This window comes from Trachymyrmex septentrionalis, unplaced genomic scaffold (assembly GCF_001594115.1).
Source record: "Trachymyrmex septentrionalis isolate Tsep2-gDNA-1 unplaced genomic scaffold, Tsep1.0 scaffold44, whole genome shotgun sequence".
NCBI classification, from domain to species: Eukaryota; Metazoa; Arthropoda; class Insecta; order Hymenoptera; family Formicidae; genus Trachymyrmex; species Trachymyrmex septentrionalis.
The window spans coordinates 3,145,886-3,158,005 of NW_017305611.1; the positions used below are offsets into that span (position 1 = coordinate 3,145,886).

General features: G+C 30.2%; 5 protein-coding genes across 9 annotated transcripts in view; 3 read left to right on the top strand and 2 right to left on the bottom strand.

Moving 5' to 3' along the window:
* The window catches only part of LOC108751383 (angiotensin-converting enzyme-like), a 16,873-nt gene that overhangs the window by 4,632 nt on the left and 121 nt on the right, over positions 1–12,120 (bottom strand). The window contains exon 2 of one of the 2 annotated variants that reach the window (XM_018491525.1): positions 3,640–3,649. The gene's annotated coding sequence lies outside the window, so the exon portion shown is untranslated. Of the gene's footprint in view, positions 1–1,758; positions 2,143–3,639; positions 3,650–12,120 lie in introns of those variants that run through there. The other variant, XM_018491524.1, reaches the window with a different exon arrangement.
* Positions 1,520–4,243, top strand: LOC108751389. 2 transcript variants are annotated; one of them, XM_018491535.1, is made up of 3 exons: positions 1,520–1,843; positions 2,154–2,354; positions 4,164–4,243. In XM_018491535.1, the coding sequence occupies exons 1-3, from the start codon at positions 1,706–1,708 to the stop codon at positions 4,200–4,202; spliced, it is 378 nt and encodes a 125-aa protein (XP_018347037.1). In that variant the 5' UTR covers positions 1,520–1,705; the 3' UTR covers positions 4,203–4,243. The 2 variants fall into 2 exon arrangements, with proteins under 2 accessions (XP_018347037.1, XP_018347038.1); XM_018491536.1 differs by having other exon boundaries at positions 2,154–2,345.
* LOC108751385 (sphingosine-1-phosphate phosphatase 2-like) lies at positions 5,557–7,924 on the top strand. 3 transcript variants are annotated; one of them, XM_018491532.1, is made up of 6 exons: positions 5,557–5,887; positions 6,021–6,592; positions 6,717–6,918; positions 7,030–7,064; positions 7,185–7,254; positions 7,351–7,924. In XM_018491532.1, exons 2-6 carry the CDS (start codon positions 6,124–6,126, stop codon positions 7,763–7,765), a joined length of 1,191 nt encoding a protein of 396 aa, XP_018347034.1. In that variant the 5' UTR covers positions 5,557–5,887; positions 6,021–6,123; the 3' UTR covers positions 7,766–7,924. The 3 variants fall into 3 exon arrangements, with proteins under 3 accessions (XP_018347034.1, XP_018347032.1, XP_018347033.1); XM_018491530.1 differs by having other exon boundaries at positions 7,030–7,254; XM_018491531.1 differs by having other exon boundaries at positions 5,557–5,877; positions 7,030–7,254.
* On the bottom strand, positions 8,070–9,767 carry LOC108751388 (PIH1 domain-containing protein 1-like). Its single transcript, XM_018491534.1, has 7 exons — positions 9,452–9,767; positions 9,250–9,337; positions 8,988–9,170; positions 8,739–8,911; positions 8,409–8,630; positions 8,179–8,322; positions 8,070–8,105 (listed from the first exon to the last, which is right to left on the bottom strand). The coding sequence occupies exons 1-7, from the start codon at positions 9,512–9,514 to the stop codon at positions 8,070–8,072; spliced, it is 909 nt and encodes a 302-aa protein (XP_018347036.1). The 5' UTR covers positions 9,515–9,767.
* LOC108751390 (kinetochore-associated protein 1) overlaps positions 10,563–12,120 on the top strand; it is a 9,620-nt gene continuing 8,062 nt past the window's right edge. Inside the window, exons 1-2 of the mRNA XM_018491538.1 lie at positions 10,563–10,775; positions 11,583–11,742. Coding sequence (XP_018347040.1) covers positions 10,638–10,775; positions 11,583–11,742 — 298 coding nt within the window. The 5' untranslated portion in view covers positions 10,563–10,637. The remainder of the gene's footprint in view (positions 10,776–11,582; positions 11,743–12,120) is intronic.

Consider the following 12,120-nt stretch of genomic DNA (forward strand, 5'->3'; position numbering starts at 1 on the left):
TAAATTAGCTTTAATCTCGGTTTAATTTACTCTTTATCATTTTCTCATTCTTAGAACTATTAATATTCATAAAATCAAATTTTTTTCGCGAAACACGTGTCTCATATTTTTATCTGTAGAATACGTCAGCAAATTAAAAAAAAATTAAATAACGATATGCCTCATAAGCATTTTTGGCGTAAAGTACGTCTAAAGATGTGCCATAATATCATTATCAATATCATTATTATATATGCGGTAAGCGAATTATTTCATAATAGTTATTTCATAATACATTCAATTATTGCGGTCAATCGGAATAAACGCTTTTCTTAACAACAAATTTGCAATATATATATAGACGCAACAATTTAATAGTAATTTACTGTAAAGTCTTGAAAAATGCATAAGAAAAATCAATGCAAGAAATTAATTCATTAATTTTGAAATAAGTAGAAACTCTAAAATAACATTTCAGTTTAGTGATGTGTTATTAAATTGTAAGAAATGCAAGGCACACAAATAAACTTTGTATTTTGAAAGTTGACGGAAATGATAGAATATAGATAGGCGATTCAGATACGACTTTTCGTCGAGTTCATCTCTAGTCGAAACTTTACATACAATACATATGTATGTAGATAGCGCAGAAAATGGTGATTAAGCCAAATTCTTGAATGTGGTTTAAAAGGGAGATAGAGAGAAAACGAAGTTAATCATATATCACGCGCATGCTTGGCAAATTGTAGATACTGTTTGGGTGATATAATTTTATCTTGGCCACGCTCTTTCGAGAGTAACACGACTTACACGACGCGGTCCAAGTTGCCCACAACGATTACAACGATGATTTTTCAATCTAGTATTACCCGTACATACATATGTTATATACCTGTCTGTATGAATGAAATCAATCATAAACATTAAAGAGAATGGACGAAAAACTAGTTTCTGCGCGGTCAAAAAAATATCTTATTTTTTCGATTGTTTTAATTGCTTATTAGCATCTCATAGTGTTATGCCATTTCCCGAAAAAACATTTAGAATGACCTTCTAGGAGTCTTTTTCTTGAATAATTCAAAAGCCTGAAAAAAAACAACTTGCTCTTTCTTCAGACTCTTCTTTTTTATATTTATATCTGAACAAATGTATTATATAATTATATAAATAAACTATTATATAAATGAAGAATTAAAGCGCCTTTTCGAGAGCCGTTTCATTTTTGCATAAAAATGCGATTTAATGCACGTTTTCCTGTTTGACTAACTCAAATTCCATTTATACTTAACGTGAGTTATAATCAAAATAATCATGTTTAATACATAGAGACAGTAGCTCTTGTTATATTACGACGAATCATTTGCCGTCTTCGAAATATTTCGTATTGTGAACATTTTTCAATGACAGTTGTTGAAAATAAAGTGCCCGTAAGATGTAAACATGTAAAGTGATTATTTATTTTTCAAACCATGACAAAACAGTTAACTGCAGAAACAGCGAAATGCAAATACATAGCAACTAAGAACAGCTGTATATTAAATTGCATGTATATTAAATCGTTGATCGAGTACATTTTGAAAAAAAATAAAAATAAATAAAGTTTCCAAAGGAAAAGAAACTCGGATATTTAGTAATCTTCGTTTTGCAACAAGCTATACTTATAGCTTCTTTACGCTCTTTTCGCGATTGATATAAATAAAGTTTGTATTAAGATTTCGGAGCAAGAATGAGAAGAGGTAGAGAAAATGTAGAAAAAGGAAACAGCTTGAGAGTATTTACCTTCACAGGCGTCGTTGATGGTCGTCGAGTTGGATTCCCGCGTTTTAGCTCACTCTCACCACGAAATCTCAATAGATCCGAAATGGTACGAACGTGGACAATTATCGAACTGAACGAGAGCGGAATAGCCGACAAAGAGAATGGATTGTCTCACGGTGGTACAAAGTACGTCGAGCGATTAGTCGAGGAGTATCAAGGAGGTGGGTCCACTGATTGACGGACTCACGCGGTGCCTGACGGTTAATAAGCCGGCGGTATGTGTCACGTTATCGAGATATAGTCTGAATCTGAAGTCTGACGTCGCTCAACGTACGGCATACGACTTGATACGATTCACTGAGTCACCGCTCAAGCTGCGTATGAGTGACTGACTGACTGACTGCTCGTTGTGTTAGCTTGCCAAGTGCGAGTGCGACCACTGCCACTGCGACCGCGATCGATTGGAATGCCTTCGCATCACGCCACTATTTCCAACGTCAGTGCATGACGAGGCGTATCTCACAGTATATTATAATATTACAATACGCCCTCGACCCGCCCCGGAAAACGGTAGCTTCGCGCACATTGGCACAATCGTACATATGCAGGTATACCTCGTGCGTATTTGCCACTATTTCCTATTATTTGCTGCTTATCCTTTCGTCCTCACGATCCTCATAGCCAATCATCGCTGTGAATTGTAACTTGTAACCAATAAATGTATGAATGGCACACCTCGTTTTTGTCATCCGATCCTTCCTCGATCTTTTATTTATGCCCATTCGCGCCACTCGAAATATTCAATATGTTCGAGATACTCGAATAGAGAATTATTTTTAGCAAACTAGATTTCGGATGATCAATATGCAATACAATTTCTGCTTTATTAGCGATACTAAAGAGAAATCTGAGAATAAATATCCCGGTCTTACCATCAGGTTTCTCTCTGGCGATTACTTTGAGTCGGTATAAAAGAAAACGCACTTATCGGGCATCGATGTTGTCACGTTCTTCTTTATCGACATCCAATTTGAGATACTGAGTCGGTAATTTCAATTATATTATACATAAGATGTCGAAAATCAGCTATATTTTTAATAGAAGCAGATAAATGCAAAGTTATTTTTAAAACTCGTTACCAAGTTAAAAAAGTAACTATAGTTATCGTTACTATATTTATACTGATCTATAAAAGTGATACGTTATCGTTCCCTAAAAAAGTATCAATTGTATAATTTATTTTAATAACAAGATTAAAACAAGATTAAATAGAAAAAGTAAATAGATAATTTACTTTTTATAATATTTCTGGTTAAAATTGTAATAAAAGCAACACTCGTATAATTTTTCGTCTTTTTTTCTTTAATATTCCATCCATCCGTCACCGACAAGATTTTTGAAAACTGAGCAACTATTTTTATTTTAAAATATCAAGGTAATATTATTTTTAGATTGAAAGGCGTAGAGATATATGCTCCACGCAATTCCCATAAATGAATAAAAATGTATTCAGGATTGAAAAGCATTCATTTTAATTCGTGAATCAATATTTCTGAAAATCTGAATCCATTTCAATCCATTTCAATTCATTCACGTTTGCTGGGAGCGTTTTACAAAAAGTAACGCGTTAATTATACATATATTCCGCGTTACTTATATTCCTTAAAATTCCTGCGTAGAATTAAACAAAATAAATAATTTTTAACTACATTCTGAATATATTTATATAAAAAAGATATATCTCATTAAGAAACTTATAATATAAATTTCTTTTTTATTTCTCTCTATATGGTAAAAAAATGTTTCATGCATGAATATGTATAAATAAGTATAAACATATATAAATATTCATAAACATACATAATTTTATATGAAATATGTCCATACATGTTCATACATTCTTCTTTCTTTTGTAAAATTATTTTTTAGCGCAATAGAAATAACAATATATAATAGTAATGTGAAAACATTAAAAATAATTAAAAGGGTAATTTTCACTATTTATTTTAGAAGAAATCAAGTTTAAAGAAGTGTAAAAAAATTACTTATGTATAATTATATATAAAGTTATGCATAATTATGTATGAGCAATTTTTTAACATTTTTCCAAACTTATTTTCTTCTAAAACAATGCTAAAATTATCCCTTTAATTATTTTTTCTATTTTCACATTAATATTGTTATTCCTATTACACTAAGAAGTAATTTTACCAAAGAAAGAGGGATGTATAAATATATGTATGGACATATAATTATATACGTGTTTATGAATATTTATGTATATTTATACATATTTATACATAATTAATGAAAAAATTACCGGATCGTATCACGCAATTATGTCGCTGGCTCTGTTGCATAAAGAGGATCAGTGAGGTCGATTTGCGATTTGTGTTAATAAGCGGAAGTGCTTGTTTGTTGTCTAGTATACGTCATTGTGTGGAATAAGAACGAATAAACTTTGAAAAGTGATATACGACGACGAAGAGGTAATGGCAATTGCAGAACGAAGATGATTAAGATTTGTTATTCTATATACGATATATAGCCATGAAATAATACATTGCGTTAAAATGTTAAAATAAATTATGATTGCAAATTGAAACGTGACTTTTAATAAATTTTGAAGTCATTTTGACGTTTATAGTTTGATGTCATTATGACTCAAATTTTCGTTCTGCTTATTATTGTATATATAAATTATATATAAAGTTTATATTATAATCTATTACAATGTGCTCTTTGCATCTAATTAAATTGTTTTTAGCTGTTTACTTTTTCTCTCTTTCTTTTTTGCAACCGTTTTTTTTTTATTTTTTCAAAGTTTGTTAACTTTCATATATATTTTGGGCGACAGAAAACATAGAAACAGGATAAAGGGCAAAAATAAAAAGTAATAAAAAGCAAGAAGCTGCAGAGAGTACATTATAAATTAGTTATAGAGGCAAGTTTTTAATTAATCAATTGATCAATCGTACATTATGCACAAATGCAACTTAATTTGTTAAAAGCTGCACTCGCGCTTAATGCGATTAATCGGCAATCGATGAATTTTAAAACTTATCTTATCTCGAGATCGTACCAAGTGTACTTACATGCGCATAACGCGATGCCGCCCCATGTATTATTATCCGTGTACTATATAATAGCATCAGCTGTTTTATCTTTGTTTTTTTAAAGATAATTTTACAATTGAAGTCTGTTTTAATTCTAGTTGTAGCTGAATTAATATACACTTTTTGTAACTTTAAAGTTAGATAGCTTTACACGTTTGATATTTATGGTGAAAGCGAGAAAGAGAATTCTAATGCAGTTTGCAGGAAAAAACTATAAAAAGACAGATACCTCTATGATCTGCAGCAGTGTTGCATTGTGTTGCTTAAGATTTGTGTAATTTTTGGATCTAAAGTCTATAGACAAAATTATTTGACTACGTGTACCAGCGCTTGTTGCCTACTTCCTTCTTTCCAGTAAGAAAAAGGAAAGCATGTACATATATATCGATTATACAATGCTGTATTTTGTATGTAAAATCGATTAAAATCAGCGTTCGACTAATTCTTAAATAAACGATGGATAACAATATTATAATGACAAAAATTGTTCAGTAATAAATATAATATTGTACGTTTTTATTACGTTATCACATATTAGATAAATAAATTATAGCTGCAGTATGTTGTTTTACTGTTGCCGGTACTTACATATTCATTGCGCAGATTTTGTACATAGTAAAAAAGCTGCGCAACGGCTATATAATGACATCATGTCGTTAAAGAAAATTACAGAATAGTAACCTAACCTAATTCCTAACCTAATCCTACTTCAGATGTTTGTGTATCGTAAAGCGATGTATCGTAAAGCGATTACATTTAATAGTGAATTTTGTAATATTGTTATAAAAAATTTCAAAGAATCAATGGAGGTGAATATCGAAATGTTATCACCGCGCATGCTTATCATATCACACATTCGGTCGATACGGCAGATTACTTAACCTTAAAATATGTCGCTTTTATAGCAATTGTATAAATTTTTTGTAGTCACGCCGATAATTTTTGTTATCGCTTTATTGTACTTGTTCTGCGTATTACGGCACATCAAGAGCGCAGAAAAAATTTTATAAAACTGAAATTGGGAGTGAGATGGAGTGAATATATATAGTTGTGGATTTTTATTGAAAATTATATATATTTATTTTTATTGGTCACTTGTGAATTACATTGAAGTTATATCATTGATTGATTATTGTAACATTAAAGTCATTAACATTATTTATACAGATTATTTAACGGAATGTTTGTAATCAGGAGAAAGTCATATTAACAATTGTTTAAAAAAACAATTTAAAAATAAATAATCAATCCACTAAGAATTTCAATAAGAATGTTATTGAAGCTAATAAGAATGATGGATTACTTAAAGGATCCTCAATTAGTCGCATTGATTCAACAATTTTTTGGTGTCCAAATATATTACAATAGGCATAAAAAAACATTCCAAGAGGAAGAGAAAAAATACAACACAAAAGTGGACGATAATGAAGAAAATTATATTTCAACTTGCCATAGTAAACAGATAAATGATTGTGATGCAAACCAACGATTGAATGTATACACAAAGCAAGTTAATTCTTCGGAACAAAGAACAATTGAAACGAACAAAGGAATTTTGACGATGTCAAATAATCCAAATTACACAATCACTAATTCATTTTGGTATTATACATTTGTGTTTGGAACTGAGTTAGGAGATGAAATCTTTTATTCAACTTTTCTACCTTTCTTGTTTTGGAATATTGATGGAGCTGTTGGTCAAAGAGTAGTCTTAGTATGGGGCATTATTATGACAATTGGTATGATGAATTAATAACAAAAAATAACAATAAGCATGCACATGATTTTCATGTAATTTATCTTTAAATTTGTTTATTTAATTAATTTTAAGTTAATTAAGTTTAGTTAATTATTTATCCGCAGGGCAGATACTAAAAGATATAATATGTTGGCCTAGACCAGCGTGTCCTCCAGTAGTCAGATTACAAGATAAATGGTCGCAAGAATATGGAATGCCATCTACTCATGCCATGGTTGGTTTGACAATACCGTTTAGTGTAATATTATTTACGATGAACAAATATATTTATCCATTTTCTGTCGGTTTCATTATCGCATCTCTTTGGTAAGTAATATATTGTAATTGATTCATTCCTGATTGCTATATTACAATATTTGCTTGTTAATTCCCTGTATATAAAATTATTAAACTCTGCAACATTCAATACTTTTTTAGGTGTACACTTGTCAGTATGAGTAGGTTATACCTAGGTATGCATACTGTGCTAGATATTGTGGCCGGTTTAGTATTAGCAATCGCATTAATGATTCCATTGGTACCCTTAGTGGAAATAACAAGTCCTTATATTGTTACAAATTTTTGGCTTTTAGCGATGCTGATTGCAGTCAGTATTGCCATTATTGTATATTATCCATCCAACTCTAAGTGGACACCCACTAGGTAGATAAATTGTCAATATTGAATATCATACTCATCAAGACAATTCAGCTTCAAAAAAGCTTATATCTATGTGAATGATTTTTTTATGTATTTCAGAAGCGACACTGCCATGGTTGTATCAGTCACAACAGGAGTTCATACAGGAGCATGGCTCAATTATTATACTGGTCTGTTAAGGGTATCACAATTTTTGCCACCATTTCATATTGTTTGGCCAACATACTCTGTGCTTGGTCGTCTAATTGTTAGAACTGTACTTGGCTTGTCTGGCGTTATTGTAACAAAAACCTTCTGCAAATCATTCAGTTATATCATAATTTGTGGCATATTACAAATTAATTGGAAGGAACTTATGAAGTGTCAAGATTACAATAGTAAAAATAAGGTGGTCGTCGATTTAGTCTATAGATATGTATTTTGTTTCATGTTAGGTGTAAATACAGTGTATCTGTTGCCACAAATTTTTAACATGATAGGTATCGAACGACCAGCCTTTTACACGGAAATATAAAAAATTTAACATGTGCAATTTGTTGATAAATTTATATTATTCTGTGAAATATATTTGAAATCTTGTTTGTTTATTGAGCTTTTATAAAGTTCCAAAAGGATAATTTATCTTCACTTTTTCAGATATATTTCTTAAGCAAATTTGTATATGTGTAATATAGAACGGATATCTTTCTTCAAAATTAAATACAGTAAAGAAAAATGTAATGAAATCATATTTTAATCATTTTAATTAAGTACGAAATTGATAAAATTTTTCTTAAAATGGGAGGCACAATAAACAGACTTATTTTTTAATATCCATTTTATTTTTGTTCTGTTAATATATCTATTCGTAACATCTGAAAAATAAGAAAATATATACACTATAGGCAAATATTATCTAATATAAAAAAAGGGAATATAAATTCTCACCCCAATATTATAATCGAGAAAAGCTTTCGCATTATCTGCTTTTAATGTATACGGCAGTAAAACGTCATACGAATAATAAGCTTTCTCATCTGTAACATTTATACGATCAGAGTTGATCAATACTACTATATCTTCGACTGAAACCTGTAAGTGATAACGCATATTTATCTTATTTGACTGAATACTATAAAGACTGTATGATAAATCCATTTAATAATTTTGTGACTAACGCTTTTTGGCATATCAAATAAAGCGATTAAACGCTCAATTGGGCCTTTCGCTGGTTTTCTTAAAATTACATAACCCGTTTTTGTTTTATTGCTAGCTGACAGATTAGTCTTGCTATTGATAGGCTCTGTAGAATGCGAAATTTCCTCGATCAATGGTTTGTGACCTTGCGCCCTTTTGGGCTTACGATTTTCTATTCTATGTTGCTGAAGTTTTCCCATTACCTAGAATGATATATACATATTTAGGAACATACTTATGAAATAATATAATTACATTAAGGAATTTTAACAGATAAATATACACATATTTTATTTTTTATATATACTTACTGTACGATTTTTTAGGATAACATAATTTTCTGTATCAATCTTTTTGTTAAATTTATCTGCCACACCACTTAATATGACTAATGTTGTAAATGCCATAAAATGTTTCTTTTCTTGACATTTCTTGAAGTATACTGCATTTATCATGACATCACATGTTGCACTAGGTATACCAGCTGTAAAAAAAAATTTCATGATTGTATATAGTGCATTATTTTAACACTAATAGACAAGTAAAAGATTTTTATTTACATTTATCTGCTTCCATCCTTTCAAAACCAATACTCATTGGTATAACATAAGCAGGTACTTCATCATTTAAAAGTTCAAGTAGTTTAGCATCAGATATATCGTCAGGCGGTGGAATTTTATCTGACGTACATATATTGACAAAAACTTTTTCTTTATTAACTGTTCGGGTTTTTACACAAATACCTATAATATTATAATATTAGAAAATAAATTTCTTATTTATATAACAATTTGTATAATGTATAAAATATATTGTATAAACCAGGAGTAGGTTGCACAAGGATAGATGGTGTCGAATCAAATTGTTCCATTAATTTGTCCATCTGATTTAAAGCATCCTTATCTCCATCCTGTCAGAAACATTTAACATTTTTGTCATAACTCACATGCATATGTACATATATCAATAATATATGTATATTTGTATATATGAATATATGTATATTTACTATACCTATACTTACAAATAATAATAAATTTTTAGCCTTAATAGAGTCATCAACTTCGAGGAAAGTGGCATCACTCATAATTGCGACGAATTTGTTTTGCAAATATATGTATCACATCAAATGTATACAGATGTTTTTTTCGATAACTTAAATATTAAAATAATTTGTTCAACAATGAAATGTGTAAATGTCACTCGTGTGCGTTATCCAATAAATAAACTTTAGTTAGTGATCCTGTCGCCGTAATTCGCAGTTCACAAATTCTGTATAATCTATAATGTACATGTAAAACTAAACAAAAATCAGACGCACCGCACGTGCACTTTTCTGTTCTGTACAGTGTAGTTCTGTTGTATAGAACAAAAAGAGAGAGAGAAAGAGAGATAGAGAGAAGATCTAGTGGTAATGTAAAATGTGATTTTATCTACTATCGAACTTTTAATATCACCACCAATGATCGATACATTATCAAAAATACATTGTGTAAAATTCTGAGAATTATCGATATTTTTAAAAATTTCTAAAATAATTGGAAAATTTATAATCGGTATCACCGACGAGATACTATTAAAGACTGATAATATTGTACTAATTTTATGATTTATTAGTTTAGTAGACGTATTTAGAACTCAATAATACTCGATTTTTCTTTAAAATTGTAATGGCAGTGTTATCGTCATAGTTTGATTATCAACAGAGAGAGATAATAACTGCAGAGAAAAAATTGTAATGTTTCAAAAATTGCAATATATAGAATATTATAGCTTTACAAGTATGCATATTTATTTATGGAACATTTGTGTAATAAAAAATCATAAATTTAATAATGTATGAGCTAAATATTTATGTTAATAATAGCAAATTTATATCAATTGTCGATAATGTCGGCATTCTTTAATTACCTCCGGGCTCTTGGGATCCTTTTTATACCACCGAAAATTTGCTCAGGGTTGACGGGCTTTAATAGTATCTCGTCAGTGTCCGTATCTCCTAACAATTTGATTTATGATACATGACCGATTGCCGATATTAAATCCAAATAATTAATAATGTGAACTGCGACGCCATCCATAGAATGACGAGATGCACTAACTCATAATAAGAAATTTCCATTCTTGGCGCCCAAACGAGTATTAACTACCACAATACGATCCAGTATAATCTGAAAATTAAAAGAGTGAGGAAGAAGAATCTTGAAAAAATGACTTCGTGGAGTAACATACAGTCGGGCTTTAACGTCGACGATGAAACTATTAATTTTGGAACACGAATAATTGCAGAAAACAATGGTTCTCTGTACGAGGCATGCACCGTGGCAACGATTCAATCGCATGAAAAGGTTTGTGTTACATATTCAAACTTGTCTAGTATGACAGTTGCACGGTAACTTCGAACGTTTTTCATTGACGTTCGTATCAGCAGTTCTTTTACGCGATGTGATTGAAAATAGAGAATTCCGAGATACTTCGCTTAAAAGAGAGTGAGTCTCGAGAGATATCGCTCGAATGAAGCGGACGTGTTTCGTCTCAGCTTTCGGCTCGCGTCGGGTTGTCGGGTATCGCATCACCTCGATTATTTTTTTTGGAAAGTGTTGCCGAAATTTTAACCGTGCATTTGCATTTCTCATACTGAGATCCCTTCCCAGGATTCGCATACTACTAGTCTAGTGGACTGGAGCAGCCTGGAGGTCCGGTCGGTTTGTATTACCATTTTCGACCGTGTTGTACTTGTCATCTTTTCGATAAGATTGCTCAGTTTAAAGTGATTTTTATAATGTATTATTCTTACGAGTTATTGCATTTTTCGACGTTCGAAGATTCGAACATCAGTTCAGCCAGTTTCGGCTCAGTTTCAGCCAAATTCGGCTGCAAAGCCAATAAAAAGAAGACGAAAAAGAAGCTTGAAGGAAAGCATAAAATATAGTATATAATTTTTTTTAAAGCAATATTACATATATAAGCAGTTGTTTTTTTATGTTTAAATCCATGTGAAGTTCAGTGCACGCGCTGAATTTGTATTATTAAAGCGCACATTTTAAAAATGACTTATTGTGATATAGATTTATTATTTTGTATACATTACAATTATGACTATTATAAATTATGATAATACATCATTAAAATCAATCAATATATGTCTTTTTAAGGTGGACCAACAACCAAATGTCATAGCATCTATTCAATATTCCAAGATTTGTGTAGCAATTGACAAGTCTATTACAATCTTTAAAGATGAAACATGTGATGAAATATTATGTAACATTAGCTTTCCCTCCATGATTGCCAGTTACTGCATTTCCAAGGATGGTTTCTTTTTATTTGTAACACTCACAACCAGGATTTTATACTGTTTGCATTTATCAGATGGAAAAATAATTTTTACTAAGTAAATGTTACTTATCTTTTAATATCTTTTATTGTTTAATAAATATTTAATTATATTTTCTGAAAAATTATTTGTAAATGTATTAGAAATATAATTCTGATGTGTGCATAAATATCTTCTGATTGCAGAACTATACCTAATAATAAGGATAATATAATAGAAATATTTTTAAAAGAGCAAAGTGAAGAAACATTTATAATTCTTGTCACAAACATTGGAGCAATTTACAGGTATTATATTTATATATTTATATTTTGTTATATTTTATTAAATTTATCTTTATATATATATATATATAT